General features: G+C 37.3%; 1 protein-coding gene across 10 annotated transcripts in view; it reads left to right on the top strand.

Moving 5' to 3' along the window:
- The window catches only part of ATP11B (ATPase phospholipid transporting 11B (putative)), a 59737-nt gene extending 45026 nt beyond the window's left edge, over positions 1-14711 (top strand). For 2 of the 10 annotated variants that reach the window (XM_035334809.1, XM_035334807.1), the window contains 2 exons: positions 7639-7772; positions 11399-14711. In XM_035334809.1, coding sequence (XP_035190700.1) covers positions 7639-7772; positions 11399-11480 — 216 coding nt within the window. In that variant the 3' untranslated portion in view covers positions 11481-14711. Of the gene's footprint in view, positions 1-858; positions 945-4403; positions 4527-7638 lie in introns of all 10 variants that reach the window. The other 8 variants (XM_035334808.1, XM_035334806.1, XM_035334812.1 and 5 more) reach the window with 7 other exon arrangements.
- The last annotated feature ends 2931 nt before the right edge of the window (positions 14712-17642 follow it).

Below are 17642 nucleotides of genomic sequence, written 5' to 3'. Positions count from 1 at the left end.
GGTGTCTACGTTACTCTATTGAGTACATAAGCAACTTCATTTTGAATCCTTTAATTGGTGGGAGGTATCAACAGTCACGGTTAAATGTTACACTTAGATAACTTACTCCCAAGAGAGCAATTAAATTTAACCAGTATAAGGGAGAACCACTTTAGAAAGTGTTAAACTTTTTAAATGTAATTTTTCTATATTCTACAATGAATTTAAGGAAAAAAATAAAAATCAGTTTCTTCCATGGGCTAGTATGAATTGACTTCTATCACAGGATAAGCTTGGTTAGATCTACCTTTCCCTTTTAGGGTGCCACTGTCTTTTTTTGTTGTTGTTTGTTTTGGTTTAGGTTCTGTTTTGCTTTTTCTCCTGTGTTCCTAGCATTCTTGATGACCTTGAAGAGAATACATCATATTATGTTTGACTTTGGTCTGCTGCCTTTGGTCTGTTACCCTGGTCTGGGTAATTTCTGACTATAGTTCTGTTCTTTCCCAACTATGGCAAGTAGGAGGACTTGGGCAGTAAGGAAAATCTGAATCAAAATATAAATCTTGTGGTAAATACCAATCACAGCACTGTTGAGGAGACAAGGTAATACAGAATAAAGATGTCAGGTAAAGTATAGACGTGTAAGCGTATAGGCCTTTGTCCTTAGTGTGAAAGCTGAGGTGCACTCAGGTGTGGTCCTCCCAAACAATAACTGGCCGTGATGATCCAGGAACTGTCTTAAAGGTACCAGGCTTGTGTTTCTGTATATAATGTGCATTCCACTTTTATAACAATGTCTTGTCCTGTGTCTTTCTCTTAGAAAATTACTGCTGCTACTGACTGACATGTATGTTCCATCCCTTCTCTGTCCAATTGTAGATGTACTCCAACAGAGTTGCTTTAAGTGACGAGTTCATCGCACTGCAGCCATTGTCCAGGGCAAGGAATCAGCTGAGCAAAATTAGGTAGAGTAGGAGGGACAGTTCCTCATCAACTCTTATGCATGCTGAAGGTGAACTAACCAGTGCCGAGAGAGATGGGAAGAGGCATGAATACTAGCGGGTTGAGAGGGCAATACCTATAGCGCAGATATATTAAGTTTGGTATATTTCTTGGCTTTGCTCTGTGTTTTTGAGCCAAATGCTTCTCCTAAGTAGCATGTTGGACGTGCTTTGTTTTTAGGAAAAAATATCCCTAGCATGATGCTCAACTTTTGGAATAGACCTAGCTCTTCTTGCATCCATTTTAAAATAATTATAGTTTCTAGCATGGTTATAATGCTTTTAATTTATTCATGATCAAAATTAATAGTGCTTTTTGCATGTTGGATAATTTCAGCTTCTCAGGCCGTGACAGGAGGGTCCATATATTTCAAGCAGCAGTTTATTGCGAGTTGTTTGCCCATTTTAATTTGCTTTCACTTGTGTTGAAAGTGCAGAAAATGTTTTAAATTTGGGTGCATATGTACACTTGTGCAGCTAAGGCTTTTTGTGTTTGTTTTGTGCATCTATGAAGTGAGTGTTGTTTATTTTGACTGTTACAGATAAATATTCTCAAATACGTTTTATACAAAGTTCTAGAAAATTATACAAGAAAAGATAAGTGTACGTGTGTAGCAGAGTCCAGTACATGAAATGCTATCAAATAATGATTCTCATTTGTAAGACTAAAACATTCTTATGCAACAATAATGTCTTAACCTGTTTGATGTATTATCCCACCCTTATCTATGTCTGATTTCTTTTACATAATTTGTAGGTAACTGTTGTCTAAAAGCATGAGAATGGATGCTAGGAGAACCAAGCAACCCACGTTTGGGGGGTTTGAGACACTAATTTACATTTTTTTAACATAAGGGAAAGTAGAAGAGATGAAGTTGTCATTGGAAGTGGTTAGAGTATTTTTAAATCAGTTAATTGAAACAATAAAAGCCCTATTAAAGAGGAATCAAAAAGAAAAAGCTTGATATTGTCTCTGAGAGTGGACTATATATTTGCAGGGAGAAATCTGAAGTGGCTATTCTGCTCAGATGGCTTATTAACAGGTTTTAGCTGTTATTTGTCACACTGTGAAAACACATCAGGAATTCTGCAATTTAGATTGCCAAACACCCCAAAGAGGCATTGTTTTTAAAATTTAGCACTTACTGGCTTTAAAGCAGAGGCAAAAACTGCAGTACAACTACCTCTTCAATTTTAGTAAACTTAGGACTAGTTCTTCGTTAGTCTTCAGATGAAGTTCAGAAGCTACTCTGTGGATCCTACCAAAAGTAGTGAAAGGGGAAAATGGTTAATAGGGGTTTTGTGTTACCTGTTAAATAGGTATTAAAAGCCTCAAAAGCAATATAGTGCCAGGTTTAACTGACCTATGCCATGTTCTGAGAATGTGCTTAGTGTTCTGTTGATATCCCAAAGCACAATACCTTTATGAATACAAATTAAAATATATGGGATGTTGTAATCAAATTTTATGTGGATAGATGTCAGTGTCCAAAAGAAAGTTCAAGTTTATAACACATTTGTGGTGTACACAGCGTTGAGAGCTTGGGGTCTTCTAAATGTCTCTGTGATTTCTGTAAGGCAGAAATGCACTCTTGTGCATGCCTGTTAAACTCTTACCTCTGAACTATAATGTCATTTTGTAGCTTGGGATGAAAAGGAAATACGACAGCACAGGTCAGGTGCAGGCTTTATGCTTGCCCAGAGACAGATGACTGAATACTTGAAAAAAATTCCTTTTTCTTTCCTCTATAGCTGTCTCTAGTTAGTGGAACGTGTCAAATTCTATCTTGGGCTATTAACTGGGCCCCATTGTATCTCATTTCTGTTTTTTCTTTGTAAACAAAGTTGCGTGTGAGGTTTGTGTGTATATGTTTAATGTCTCTGCTTCATAAGAATTGTCAGAAATCTTAATCTGCATGCGAGACGTGTTGCTCAGATACGTGTTCTAATTCTAATCACAGATTAAATTAACAATGTTTATAGAGACTATTACATTTTGACAGTGTATTACAGTTGTGCAGTGTCAGGGAAACAAAAAACAGACAAGATTTTTATTTACAGGGAAGGCCGTCAGTGCATAACATATCTAGGACTCTTAAATTGGAGTGTTTACCTTAGCACGAGACCCTGTTCTTTCTTCATCTGCCCTCCCGTGATGCTGTTGTTGGCTTGTTTTTCCTTTCATCTCTGTAGAGATCTGCTTTCTTTACTTGTCTCCATAATTTCTGGCCCTGTCTTTATGGCCTTCATTACTTGTCTGTATTTTTTCCTCTAGTTGCTGTTACATAGGATTCCTCTCCTAATAGCTATCATATGTGATCTAGACCAGCTGTGTAGAAGTCAGAGCAGAGAGTTTTCTGTTCCTTTTGTACATTCCTTACAGAAACCACATAACTTCCAAAAAGACTATGCAAGTGTACAGTAGTGAAATGTATCAGAACACCATAATTTGGTAAACTCTGAACAAACTTTGCCTTCCTTTACAGGTTTGTATATTGTGTTAGCATAGTGTGGTGCTGGTCTGTGAGCTAATGCACAGAACCTATCATAGGAAGAGGGAATCAGTGAGAGAATAGACTATTTCATGTTGATCTTCCGTAACAAAAGTGCACATATACACTTACTGGAAGATAACTTTTTTCTAATTATTTTGAAATAATTGAAAAAAAAATGGCATTTGTAGGTTTACTTGATTCAAAGAAATGAAGAGTAGAAAAACTAGAAAAATGTTGAAAACATAAGTTCCAATGAAGCTGTTAGATGTTAGTGCTCATAGATTCTTTTAAAATTCTGAAGCTTTCTAATTGTCATTTTGGTATACAGTTTGTTATGGATTAAAAAACAAAAGTGAGCTTTAGAAAAGGGAGTTAAGTTGCAACTTAATTGTGGATTAGTAATAGCTATATCGTATACCTTCTTAAATGTCAATATGGCCTCAGACACGTTGGTAGTTAGCAACTGGGCTCAGGAAAATACCCTGCAATATTCTTACCTTGATGTGCATGGTTAAATATATTTCCTGTTCAGCAAAGTCCCAACTGCATATCTCAGTGTGATTAAATGTTTAGTTGAAATGTCTGTTGTGTCTCATACCGAACGCTTTGTAGTAAGATGAACAAATTGAAATGATTTTTCCTGTTGGAAAAGGACAACTAACCCTCAATCTGAAAATTTGAAATAGATTTTGGATTTATTGTTTCCCCTTCTGATTTCTGTAGTGCACAAAAAGACCAAACTTTTCTAATACTTGTGCGCTGATAATCCATGTGTTTTACCAATTAACTTGAAAAAAATGCCTCTTCCATGTAAATGTGCCCTGTTCTCTCAAGAACAGATCTGTAAAATGAAGGTTCATGTGGTAACTGTTTTAAAGCAATGCAAGCATGGTGCTTTATAAGATCTGTTGCTTTTCTGTCCTTCTAGATGGAAGAAGATAAGGGTTCAGTCAGCTCAGCATGTGACTTTGCTGAAAGCAAGCACAGAGGGGAGGACAATAGGCAACTGCTAGATCCATCTAGCCTACAGGACAGTTCTTACGTTCACTAGGTAGTACTCCCACTCTACCCTACTGTGTGTGTATTTATATTTATAAACATCATTTTATAGACAGTCATGGAGCCATCTCCAAAACACAAATTTTATTGTAGATACCAAAATGTGGGTATCACAGTACGTGGGTTTGTTTTTCTTTATCAACCTAAATCACTCTTTAATTCAGCATTTCAACTGTGTTTTTCATTTATTACATGAAATGATCCATTATAATATCTGTTATGTTATGGTGATCCCAGATCTTACCTTATGAAAAGACTGGTTGCAGCCCAAATACGAATAACATCAGATATTGCTCTGTGTGTATTGATTTTGTAAGCATTGGCTCACCTGCCTTTTTTCTCTTGAGGGTGTGTTTCAGGTCTTTGGAGATGATAATGCTCTGCTGCCTTACCATGCCATGTTTTACTTTGATATAGACCTGTTGTGGTTTAACCCGGCTGGCAGCTAAACACCACACAGCCGTTCGCTCACCCTCCCCCCTCCCTCTCTGGGATGGGGGAGAGAAACGGGAAAGTGAAGCCTGTGGGTTGAGATAAAGGCAGTTTATTAAGATAGAAAATAATAATGATAATAATAATAATATGTACAAACAAGTGATGCACAATGCAATTGTTCACCACCCGCTGACCGATGCCCAGCCCAACCCCGAGCAGCCGGCCCCCCCAGCCCGGTTAGCCACCCCTATATATTGTTTAGCATGACGTCAGATGGTATGGAATACCCCTTTGGCCAGTTTGGGTCAGCTGTTCTGGGTTTATCCCCTCCCAGCTTTTGCTGCACCCCCAGCCTGCCCGCTGGCAGGACAGAGCGAGGAGCTGAAAAGTCCTTGGCATAGTGTAAGCATTGCTCTCCAGCAATTAAAACATCAGCATGTTATCAGCACTCTTCTCATCCTAATCCAAAACATAGCACCCTACCAGCTACTAGGAGGAAAAATAACTGTCCTAACTGAAACCAGGACAAGACCTATGATTGTAACTGTCTGCCACAGAGAGAAAAGTGGGAAGAGCTCTTTAGCATAATATAAATATCTTCCTTCCATACAGTGGGCATAGATATTAAAATCCACGTTCTCCAGACAGTGATACCCAACATATGTACACATTGAATAGAGTTTCTGTTGTGTCCTTAATGCATGTCCAATATTACTTAGCACTTAGATGTGAATTTGATAGAACTTAAATGTTTTGTGCAGGCTTATGTAAGGTCAGATCTATTATTTTTTAAAAGGATAATATTAACTTCTCCATAGACCATGATTCAAGCATGAGCCTAGCTTTTAGTTAGTGTCTAACTTGAGAGGAATGAAGCAGATTCTACTGAAGAGGAGTGACCATGCCTCCAAATCCAGAACTGAAGGTTCCCTCCTTGAGAGCTATTTTGCATGACTGCTGGTTCCTCTTTGTGCCAGTCTTTTAATAATATCAAGGACTGCTCTGTGTCAGGACTTTTGAAATCCTAAGTGGAGGAATGTTCAGAGTTTGTTTTGCTCTTAACACAACAGTGAAGATCACTGTGTATGTGGCAGGGAGCTTGCTTTCTGACCTCCTGCTAGGAATTCCTTCTGCTCTGTGTAATTTCTTGTCTAATACTCTGTCAGCACAGTAAGAAATTGCCATGAAGGTTGTACTTGCTTTCACTGTAACGCTGTAAATTATGCTGTTCCTCGTCATGGTATTTTCTGTGACAGCAGAGTTGTGAACTGTACTTGGATTTCTTGGATTTCCAAAAGTCTCCTGTTTCTTTTGGCTGCTTCTTCATGCTAGAAAAGGAGTTGTTCTGTTAGGAAGCTGTAATCTGTCCAAGTTGCCTGGGTTTTAGGGGATTAGGAAGGAATGTTTCTGCTCATAGTAGATGTGTCTGCTCAGAGAAACTGTTCTCTGAGAAACTCTGAGGTGTTAGTACTGGGTGAGAATGGATGTCATGAAAGAAATTGGGTTTGGAAATCAAAGCCTTTCAGACAACAGTCATTTACCTTCTGTCACATGGTGAAAAGTTGGGTAACGTTCTTAAAACTGAGCTGTGCCCTGCCATAGGTTAAGCTGCCTTCTCACGGGTTTCCTCATTTACAGGTGTCTGAGAGTGAGGTTATGGATAGTGGATGCTTAAAATTAGCCTGCATGTCTGGCACTTGTTTGACAGGATGCTCTTAGGTAGAGTGTTTAAGTAAAATCAGAAAGAATCCCCACACTGTGCTTACTTCCTTTTGGAAAGAATGCTGAAATCAGTTTTGGATATTCTCCATCCAACAGTGCTAAATTTCCATTGGATTTCTCTTGTGTTGCAGTTGACTAGTGTTCAAAAATACTAGGGCAGTACAGCAATAAGTGGCATTTAACTTTAACCCATACATCTCTGTGTAACTTTCATTTTGTTTGGGTCCTTTTCTTGTATGCTAAGGATGAACAATAGAAAAGTTTGTTATACTAATGCTGAATTGCTCTTTGTACTGACATAAGCTTGACTAAACCTTTTTAGCATCCATCTGATTTGTATCGAGGGAAGATTCTCACAAAATTAGGAATTTGCTTTTGTTCCTTGCAAAGCCAAGGATGTGTGTACCTATGGTTGTGATAGGATCCGAATTATTATCGGAAGTTGCATTTTACGCTTCTTGAGGAATAATTAATACTTACAATCACAGTGCTGCACTTTATTCTGTAGCCTTGATTCGAAGCTTTCTCTTGATAGATTTAGCTTAAAAAATACACCTGCAGATTGTATAAATTGTTGTACCTCTGCTGAGGATAATCAAGGCTGGACAGTTTAAACTGCATGATGCTCTGCTCCAGAAATTCATTGTAGCTATAATACAGAAAATTGCTAACCAGTTTATTTTTATCATTAAGCAGAAATGGTGTTATACAATTTCCATATGCTCAGCAAGGCTGTGTTTGAAACCGTGGGAACATCAAATGTTAATGTTTATAGGCCTTGGGAAGGGAAATGGTGAACATCATTGTAGTTCTTCAGTAAGACTGAAAAATATTCAACACATTAACTTCAAGAAAACCTGCCTTTCCTAAGTGATTTCTGATAACAGCTTTATTGCTAGAATTTGCAAATACTAATTTTATTTTTTTTTAATATTTCATCCTTCCAGCTTACTGAGACAAGTTCAGGTATCAACTGCTTGGACTCCATGTGCTGCTTCTCAGATGGGGAAACAGCATGCACATCTGTTAGAAGAATGCTGGAACGACTAATGGGAAGATGTAGTCCAACCCGGGTCAACAGGTGTGGAATTTCTCTCAATAGCCTTTGCTGCAGACGATTCTCCTATAAACTGGAACCTGATGAGCCTGCAGCTATAGATGTCTAGCAAACCAGCTGCAGGTTTTGTTTATTTAAGTAGGAAATGCAACACTTTATTGTACTTTATTCATCCTCAAAGATAAGTTTCTTGCTTCTTTTTGAGTGCTTTCTTTTGGGGTGGGGAGGGGGAAAAACGGTTTTCAAAAAATTTCTGTTAAAATGTTTAGTTTGGCTTAGTACAAGTTCTTGCATTGTATCTATCATAATTTCTCTTGATTTTTTTTTTTTGTACATTCTTCTCTTTAGATAATCGAGCCTCGCTGCTGCTTTTATTCTCCTGTTTTATGATTTTTTGCCTTCACGAATCAGGAGTTGTTTGTAAAGTCGAAAGACTTTTCCCCTTGGTTCTTGATGTACAACCTCCAAATATTTACCTTGGAGCTTGAATTACTCCTGAAGATATAGAAAAGGCTCACACCCCCTCCTTGAATATAACGTTATTGTTATAAGGAAAGTCTTTAATCTTGCAGCCATTGATTGATATGGAGATTAAATATTTTTGTAGAATAACTTTTATAATCTATTTCTAAAATCAGTGTAATTGACAGAACAGAGCCATCAGGTTCTAAGAATTTTAAACATTTTTTCAGTTCTAGAAGGTTTATTGTCAAAATCATGTGTGCCATTCCAAAGTATGTGCTAAATAAATCTTTTCCTTCACAAACCACATGTAAAACAAACCTCAGTGGGATAAAAGCACGTTATAATAATCAAATACTTCTGGGGAACGATACCGTTCTTGCAGTGAGCAAAACTGTGGGGGGAAAAAGCTCTTACTAAATCTGCTCATGTGCCATCTCCTCCCCATTTCCAAATAGAGAGGGCTGACTAACAAGCATGGAAATATTTGGGGGTAGAAATAAAAATGTTTTTTTGTACATCGTAATCTCAATCCCTGAATGATATCATGGTCCTTCATTGGTCAAAAGGCAAACATGAAAAAGTTGCACTTCACGCGTTTTCAAGGAAACTCATTTTGTATTTGACACTTTGTCTCTTTTCGTTAAAGGTCATGATATCATTCGTTCAGTATGAAATCTTGTGTGGGTAATACTCACTGACAAGCTTTGTCAGTTCTGATTTTGCCTTTAGGTATTGACGTGGTATGTAGTACATCCCTGTTTTGAACTCCTGTGTTGAACACCGTGTCTGTGGTTTCCGTTGGTTTCTCTCATTTGGCTTGCTTATGAAATTTACTCAGCATTTCTACAAATCTAGGGTATGATTATGCAAAATGTTTCATTCCATATGAAAAAATGAACTGTTATGATGAATTAAGTACATTTTTAATTAAACTCTTGCTGTATAGAAGGCGGGCATGATGTGTAAAATAAACAATTTAATAGAATTCTTAATCTACCAGATGAGCATTTAATTGGTCTAAAAATCAACATTTTGGTGGCATTTGCGCTAAGGTCTTGTGGCTTTTTTTTTTTTTCTGTGTTTTTTTCACCACTTCTCTGTAAAACTGTGCTTTCCAAATGAAACACTTCTCATGCTATTTTTTTCATTTATTGTTATCTAATTAGAGCAGATTTTTTGGCTAACATTTCCTTTAGTAATGTGTAGCTTTACAAGGTAGGTATTCTATGTTTCTGCAATGAATTTACACTTTTACGATTTCCTTTTTTCACGCAGTCTGATTTTCTTTAACTTAAAAGTATTTATTGAAGATGAATCATATTTGACAGAATATTAAGCATTTTTTGAAGACTGTTTTTTCTCAGGTTTCGTGTCTGTTTACCTCGTGATTTTCAAATGAAGTTACACCTAGCTAAATAACTTAGATGTTCTAACAATTCTGAAGTTAGTATTATGTTTAATGATTATGCAAAATTGTAGTGGTGCTGCAGTAGGGCTTGAAGCTCCGTAGCTTTTGCTTTTGCCTCTGGTTGAAATTACTTTGAACCACTTTCTCTTTTCACTTAATTTTCTGTACAGTAGAACCACAAAGAAAACTTTTTATTTCAGCCTTTTCTCCAGTGACTTCAGTTGCCTCCACTTAAAACCTAGTCTAAAAGTCAAGACTGTTTACATTCTTCCCTTACACTTGCCTTATAATATGTGAAAGTCTGTTTATTTCTTAGTGTAGTAATTGCTTTGATCACATATGGCAGGTGTAAGTTGAGAAATCCCGAAGGTACAGTTAGAAAAGCTATGTGGTAATTTAAAAATGTTTGTAAATCTTCTTGAGCTGCTTTCATTGCACTTAAAAGCTGATGTCTTAGATCACACAGTCACAAGCAGGACAGTCTCTTGCATACTTACGCTGTAGCAGCTTCATATTCAACCAGGAGACAGCAGCAAATTGTGAGCATGCTGTGGAATGATGAGCAGTATTTTAAATAATATTGATGTAGATAGGTTGTGTTGTATTTTGTGTTCCCGATACTCTGTCAAATATGATATTCTGTCAAATATGATAACTGAACATGAAATCAAATATGGTATCAAATTGTGATAGAAATGTTGAATCAAAGTTGTGCAAATGCTTGGAGTAGAGGGCTACAGGAATTCAGTACTTACTGCTTGCAAAACGTATTCAAGAAGTATTTTCTATAGTTTCATTCACCAGTTAGAATATAATATGTGTGGTGTAGTATGATGAAATGCATTTTTGTCTGTTTGTTCCATTAAATTGTCTGTCAGTTTGTCAGTCACTGCAATACGAAGAATGCTGGATCACATACATTCTTGTACAGTAGGCTCATTACTGTGTTGTTGGCTCTGCCATTAGTACTCGTGTCAAGGCACTGCATGTAACAGTTCTAAAGAAACAGCAGATTTCTGACAGAGGCAAATTTGGAGGATAAGTTTGTTATACTTGGATTTCCTGCATTCCAACCCTTTATTTTTTAGCTTTTCACATACAGTCCTATTCAACCAAGAACAGTGGCCCCTCTAAAGTGTTTCTTCTCAAAAACCTGTCCTTCAGAGAGAGACGTTGCAAGATCACTTCTGAATCAAGAGTCATGACGTGTTAGATAGTTTTCCTGATGTCTTAAATTTTAACTTAAATATAACAGTAAGGGTTGAAATAAACTCATGGCTGCAGATAAGGTTTTGCTCAACTTGAGACAGCACGGGCGTTTCATGTTAGAACAGCAGTCTACTGGTATGCTGTGGTTAGCTGTGCTTACCACAGCGCTTTGCTAGAATGACCTTAGGCAATCAAACCGTAGCCTTCACAGTGCCTGAACTTAGTGTGCAACATTTGTGAGGCCCAGTACTAAAACCAGTTGGAAAGCTGGCCTGTAAACTTCTGGTCACTTCAGTTTAAAGCAGTGAAAATACCTGTAGCTCAGAGTAACTTTACCTTTCTGGCAAGCATGGGATTTTTAACTACATAGTTGGCTCTATTAACTATAGCGTACTTACAAAAGTTTAAATGAATTGCAGTTTTTTACATAAAACTAATAGATTAGTCTGTAAAGAGCTACATTTGTCTAATCTCCTAACATTTTTATCTTTGCTTTCATAGACTTTGCTCCTTGCCTCTAGATTATAAATTCCCAGTCAGCCAAACTTTTCTTTTATTGTTACTTTAGATCATGGAGTTCATCGGATCCCTTCTATGCCAACGACAGAAGCATCTTGACTCTCTCCACAATGGACTCACCCACTTGTTAACAGGGACATTTGTAAATGCCTTGTGGAAGCCATGTGGTGCTCACATACCTATAGTAGGTTTTGAAGTGAGTTCAATGCTGCATCCCTGCCAGACAGGACTTATAGCATGACTTAAAGACAAACTGTGGCTTGTCTTGTGGCCTAGCATAACAGTCATCTGGACTGTAATTGCTTCCAATAGTTTTTCTAATCATATCCACAAGTTGCTAAGTAATTTTTGTAAGGAATACGTTTACCTCTGACATTTAATCTTTTTTTGTTACCATGTTAGCAGATTGGAATCTTGTATTTGATACTTGAGACATTGATGTAACACGGTGTCAAAATCTTTCTTCTCCCAAATCCATATGATTCAATAGAACTGAATTGGCAAAATGAAACTTTATAAAGTCTCATTTTTCATGATGACCCTTCACTTTACATACACACACTCACGCACTCATTTTGAACCTGTTTCTTACAGATGCTGTCTTAACGGTTTGCAAATCAATCTTATTTCCATGGGTGCTTACTGTAGTGTATAAGCACTCAATACTTTTGAGAGTGAAATACAATTCGAATATTTATGCTGGTGGATGAATGGCAACATATTAGTCATCACTGAAAAGCAGCTAGCTTACAGATCAGTAATTTGGAATCGTAAGGGATGTAACAGTACAATTCAGAAGCCAGTCATCTTTTCTAATGCTCTGTGTTTTGTTACAACAATTCACGAACTTGACATGGAAAATTGGGAAAGAAATTGTGGATTGTGCAGTTGTCTCACTAGCATAAATTTTTTGAATGAGTAATCCTTTTAACGCTGGGGAATCTTTGCATGTTTTCTTTTTCATGTATTTATATTTGGTCATGTTGTACTTCAAAGATGCAATTAATGCTTAATTATCTTCATATATCTAAAGGATCTGAGACATTGGTGGCAATGTTTTGATACCTAAGTATGCCAATAAAAACAGATTGCACAGATGCAACTTTGAATGGCACATCGTGCAGGTGCTTTTTTCCCCTCCCCTCTTCTCTCAGCAGTGTCAGTGTGTCTGGATGTTTGGGGCTGCGTAGCAACATTTGCCTCTTCATTCTGCTAAGAGGGCTAACTAAGCTCACTAGTCGTCTTAAACGTGGGAGATAAAATGGAGGTGCTGCCACTAGGGCTATAATAGAGTGTTGTCTTAGGTAGTTTTCAGGTAGAGAGGCCAGTAAAAATGCTGCTGCTTCTGGGTGCTTGTTTGGGAATCCACTTTGGAGTCACTCTCTGACACTGAAGTCCCATCAATATTGTAAAAATCTTCCTTGTCAGACAGCAAAAGATTATATATATATATATATATTCTTTGTGGAATAAACTGTAAATCGAACAGACTGTAAACAGCACCTGTAAGTAGTGTCTATGCAAACTTCTTAAGCTTCAGTTAAGCCTAAGATTTGGACAAAAACAGCATTAGCTGTTCACCCTGTCTGCACGAGTTTTTGCTGTTGGCTTAAGTGCTGTCTCCCAAGCGAATTGTGTGGCAAAGACATCTTGATGTGAAGTCCTGCTGGGGTCAGGGAGGGATGTAATCCCTCTTGTTAAGATCATCCCAAATTCTCCCAAGATGAATGAGCTGCAGGTGAGGTCCAGCTCTCCTTGTATCATGTTTTGGATGTTCCTTACCTATAAACAGGTCTGCTAGTAATTGTTCTTGTTCATGGCTTTAACTGGTGTTATTTCAGTTCTCGTGGAACTTTATTTTTGCATTAAGGACTGGCAGCTTCATTCTAAACTGAAGGCTGCAGATACCGCTGGATTTTCAAGGTTTCATTGTTAAAGGCGATGTTTTTGTAGTAAATTGTCATTGCAACCTTGTTTTGAAACTTGTAGTGACTTGAACATGCAAGATACGAGGTTTTTGCCCTGCTGGCATTAGATCAAGATCAGTTTACAAATAGAAGCGATAAAATAAGTTATGAAACGAGGAAAGAAATAGCAAATTTTCCTTTTAAATAACTATTTAATTCAGTGTTCGTAGTTCATACCAGGATATTTGTATCATGCCTTTGAATGCCTAAGTGCAGTGCTTGAAGCTTTCAGTTGTGTACTAGATCCCACACTGAATGAAGGAAATAAGAATATTTTAGAATATTCTAACAGATCTCTGCTGTTTAGCTCTATCTTTTATGTCTGAACCACCATGTATAACTTCTCAGAAGTACTTGTTTGTCTGTGTCAGCCATAGCATCCAGTCGGTTTGTCTGACCATCTCAGGCCTCATTACCTCATCAGTATGTGTGGTTAGTGTATCGTGTATTGAAATATAAACTGTGGTTAACTTTGTACAGAAAAAAGTCAGAGGCTTTAATAAACAACCCCACTCCAAGCATTTAGATTGGTTCAAGCTCTGTACATAAATAGATTTTGGCTTTTACCATACAAATACGTTGATTATATTTGCTCAAACGAAGCACAGCCCTGTATTTGAAGAATAATTTACGTTATGTGTTTCTTTAAAACCTTCCATCTCCTCTTCTCCCTTTTCCCCCTACTTTCCCTTTTCCCAGTGTTTGTAAGGTTACCGAAGAAACATGCATTTAAACAATTCAGGAAGAACTTAAGAATCCATCTGTCCGCCAAGGTATATTTTTCTATTGCAGTAAATCTAAATCAGTAATTTCTCATTTAATGAGTGTAGAATTGGTTCGCACAAGACCACGTTTTTTGGTCTGACAACTATTTTGGATGGAGGAAGTGACCATGTTTTTGTAAGTACATCACAGATCATTTGAAATTGCTTTTACTCAAAGATGAAATATTCTGTGTATTTCTTTGACAGTTAAAACATATGAAGCATTCACTGTGCATTGAGTACAGTGTAGAATTTGTCACAAAGAAGTTTAAACAAAACGCAGCTTACTCAATTTAATGATACAATTCATCTCTCTGATTTAGAATTAACGAGTGAGGAAGAATTGGCCATAGAGGAAAAATTGTGGAATTATCTCTTGGTCTTGAAATCCATAGCATATGGCAGGAAAGCCTACAGTAGGCAGTCCAGTAAAGCAAGAGTGGTGTTTGTCACCTTACTATGCAGTGTCTTTGCAGGAGCACCTTCTCCATATGCCACCCTGAGAACTGATTTGAGTCCTCAACAGATTTTTTTTTTTCCTGTTCCGTGAAAATGGGAGTTTTGTTGTTTAGAAAAAAACATAGTTTTAGTTACCAGACTTACGCTTTATAAAGGGTGCAGTGAAAAGATGAAAAAATATATTCTCTATGTTTTTTAAGGCTATGGGGGAGAGGGTACCAAAAAATGCAAGGGAGGAAATACTAAGAACTTTGGCTTTACATTTTCATAAGGATTTGTTTTCTAATGCAAAAGATTATTTAAGAAAAGATTATGCAACTTAGAGTGAATATTAGGCAATTATAATTTATTACCAGGAACCTCTAGTAATATTTTCAAACACTTTTTTTAATGACTAACTTCTATATTGGAGAAAAAAATCATTTTCTAGTGTTAGAAATGTCTCAAAGCAGTAGTTGACATTATTTTTGTTTCATCTGACACTTCTAGACTTACAAGTATTAGTGATGTTGGTGAAATTCAGGGTCCAAAAGTGCATAATCGTGCTTCTTAACCATTTTTTTAGACTATGTTAGTCTCTTGCTGTAGAATAACTGACAGCTGACACCATTGTAACTGCACCTGCTGCTGCATTCTTACACAAAACACTTTTTAAAAATGGAGATACATTCCTTGAGCTGAGTGAGCTGTTTGTCAGGGAAACATAGACTAATTTTAGATTTTTCTCCTAAATTATCTCCTATTTAGACTTTGTTCTTTGCAGATATATATATTTTTGTGATTCTTTTTATTGTCAGTTGTTTTGTATGGTCTTTGCTTCTGTTGTTTGCTTCCAGTGGCATGATGTGTCTGGTTTCTGCGCTGTATTTGAATGACTCAATTTATAAACAGGAGGAAAGATGGGCTGCGTGTGGCTGTATCAGCTCTTGTCATCGATCATCTTAGACATGCATTTGCATCAGTATTTGCAAGGCTTCTGCTTTCCACAGATTTTTCTACTGTTCGTAGAGATGCCAGAATAACTTAGAGACCCTGTCTGCTGCCCAAGCTCCTGTGGCTTTCATTAAAAGGATTATTCTCATCACTTTGAAGTATTCACCTTACTCTAGTTGTTGCCATGTTATGTTGTTTTACAGTAAGTATATAAAATTGTCATCATTGTAGATAAGACTTTTTGTTGTTTTTTCTGGTTTGTATAAATACATGAACAAGAATAAAAATCTGAGGGGCCATGGGCAAAAGATGGCTACGTGATGTTAAATGGGAAGAGATGAAAAATACTGTAGCTTAGACCATAAAGTGTGACTTGCCTGAAAGAAGCCCTGCAATACACCTAAATGTGCTAGGGTGTATATTAATTTTTCCTCAGCAGATTTAAAGGGAATTGTTTGTTTATGAGCAAAGCCCAGTCATTCTTAGCCTTTCTGCATTTTGGCAATGGGTTAAAAGATAACTATTTTCTTCTTTCTCAACTGTATGGATTAAAAACGAGGATCATTTTCAGGTACAAATAAGATGTCATTTGCTAACTACAGCAAAGAATAGATTTTTAAAATTTCCAGTTATGGTGCCATTGGAGACTTGAGTTCTTATGCACACTTTAAAATAACAAGTTGGCTAGACTCCTGTTCCGTTATGGGAGTGTGATAAATTCTGCCTTTTTTTTTTTAAGAAAAAAAAAGCTTGAATTATAGTTTTGTGAGGAGCATTTAATGGTACACTTTTAACAATGTTGATCCTTAATTTTAGGCAAATAAGGGGCATTGACAACTGGAAACTAGCAATAATAAGTACAAAGATTTTGGGACCTCTGACACTGTGGCTGCCTCATGTTCTTTTTTTTGATTCTCTGACAGCGAGTCAGTGTTCATTGTACAGCTCGGGCAGTAGAAGTTGTTTTAAAAATGATTTATGGAAATTATATTTATTAAATAAAACTTTCACTTCTAGCTGGGTCATTGTTTTAATTACATACCTGGGTACATACATGCAGGTCACAACCAGAGCCCTCGGCGCACTCAGGTGAACAGAGCGGTGACCACTGCTGCTGCTTCAGGAGCTGTGCTGGCCGTGGACAGACTGTGCCTCGACAGCTGCCGAGCTCAGGTTCACCCCTGGATTCAGGCTCTCCAGCTGCTGGAGAGGCCCTGAAGCAACATCCCTGTGCCAGCTGCTGGTACAGCCCACCACCACCTGTGCATGTGTTGTGTGCACACCTCCCACCTGGCATCAACTGTGCAACAGGAAGCTTACCAGGAGAGTTGCTCAGCACTGAGCTTCCCCCAGGCGCTTTGTGCCCATCTCTTCTGTAGCAACTGTGGCCTTGTCCTCACACAACAGTCACGTACCTGTCCGCTCTCAGCCTTGGTTTCTTGAACAGCTTCCTAATTTGACTCGGGAGTTGTTTTGACACCAGCCAGTTGTCCTTTGAACTTTTAATGGGAGAAAGGTTTGACATTTTACACTCTGCAGACATAGAATTGAGTTTAAAAAACAGCTTAATTTGAATGTTTTACTTGCCAATTTAGTTTTTAAATTACCTTGAGAACTGAAAGAATTAGAGGGGAGGTTGCTGGTAGAACATCCAGCAGCAGGGAGGTAACTTTTTCCACCCTTTTAAATGTCCAGACTTCAGCTTGACTGACAGGTGTCTGTTTAGGGAGCAAAACTCTTGGGGTTTACTCAGGCAGCTACTATGTTGGTAATAAACCATTCAGCTGAGTATTACAAAACCAGAGCCTATTTCTGACAGGTAAGATAACAATTTCATCAACAATTAAATGGTTTGGTTAAGTCTGAGAGCTCACAGGACTGAATAGCAGCATGTATTTTAAAAAGCACAGGCAGTGTACCATACTCAAAATCTACAAAGACTTCTAGCACCATTATTTAAATAAAGTGTAAATGACAAAAGTTTATTAAATGTATTATTAAAAAATTATATCGTTCTTAAATAAGGAGTTCTCTGCAAGGAGTTCATTGTAAAACAGTTTTGAAGCAATTCATAACTTAGTTATTAACAGGTTGAGCAATTAAAAAAGTCACTTACACACTGTAGTCTTACTCAAATAACTGCAAACTTATTTAAATAACTGCAGTGTGT

The sequence above is a fragment of the Oxyura jamaicensis genome, chromosome 9 (genome assembly GCF_011077185.1).
Source record: "Oxyura jamaicensis isolate SHBP4307 breed ruddy duck chromosome 9, BPBGC_Ojam_1.0, whole genome shotgun sequence".
In the NCBI taxonomy this organism is placed as follows: Eukaryota; Metazoa; Chordata; class Aves; order Anseriformes; family Anatidae; genus Oxyura; species Oxyura jamaicensis.
The sequence above is the reverse complement of the archived record's forward strand: the minus strand, read 5'-3'. Positions and strand labels throughout refer to the sequence as shown.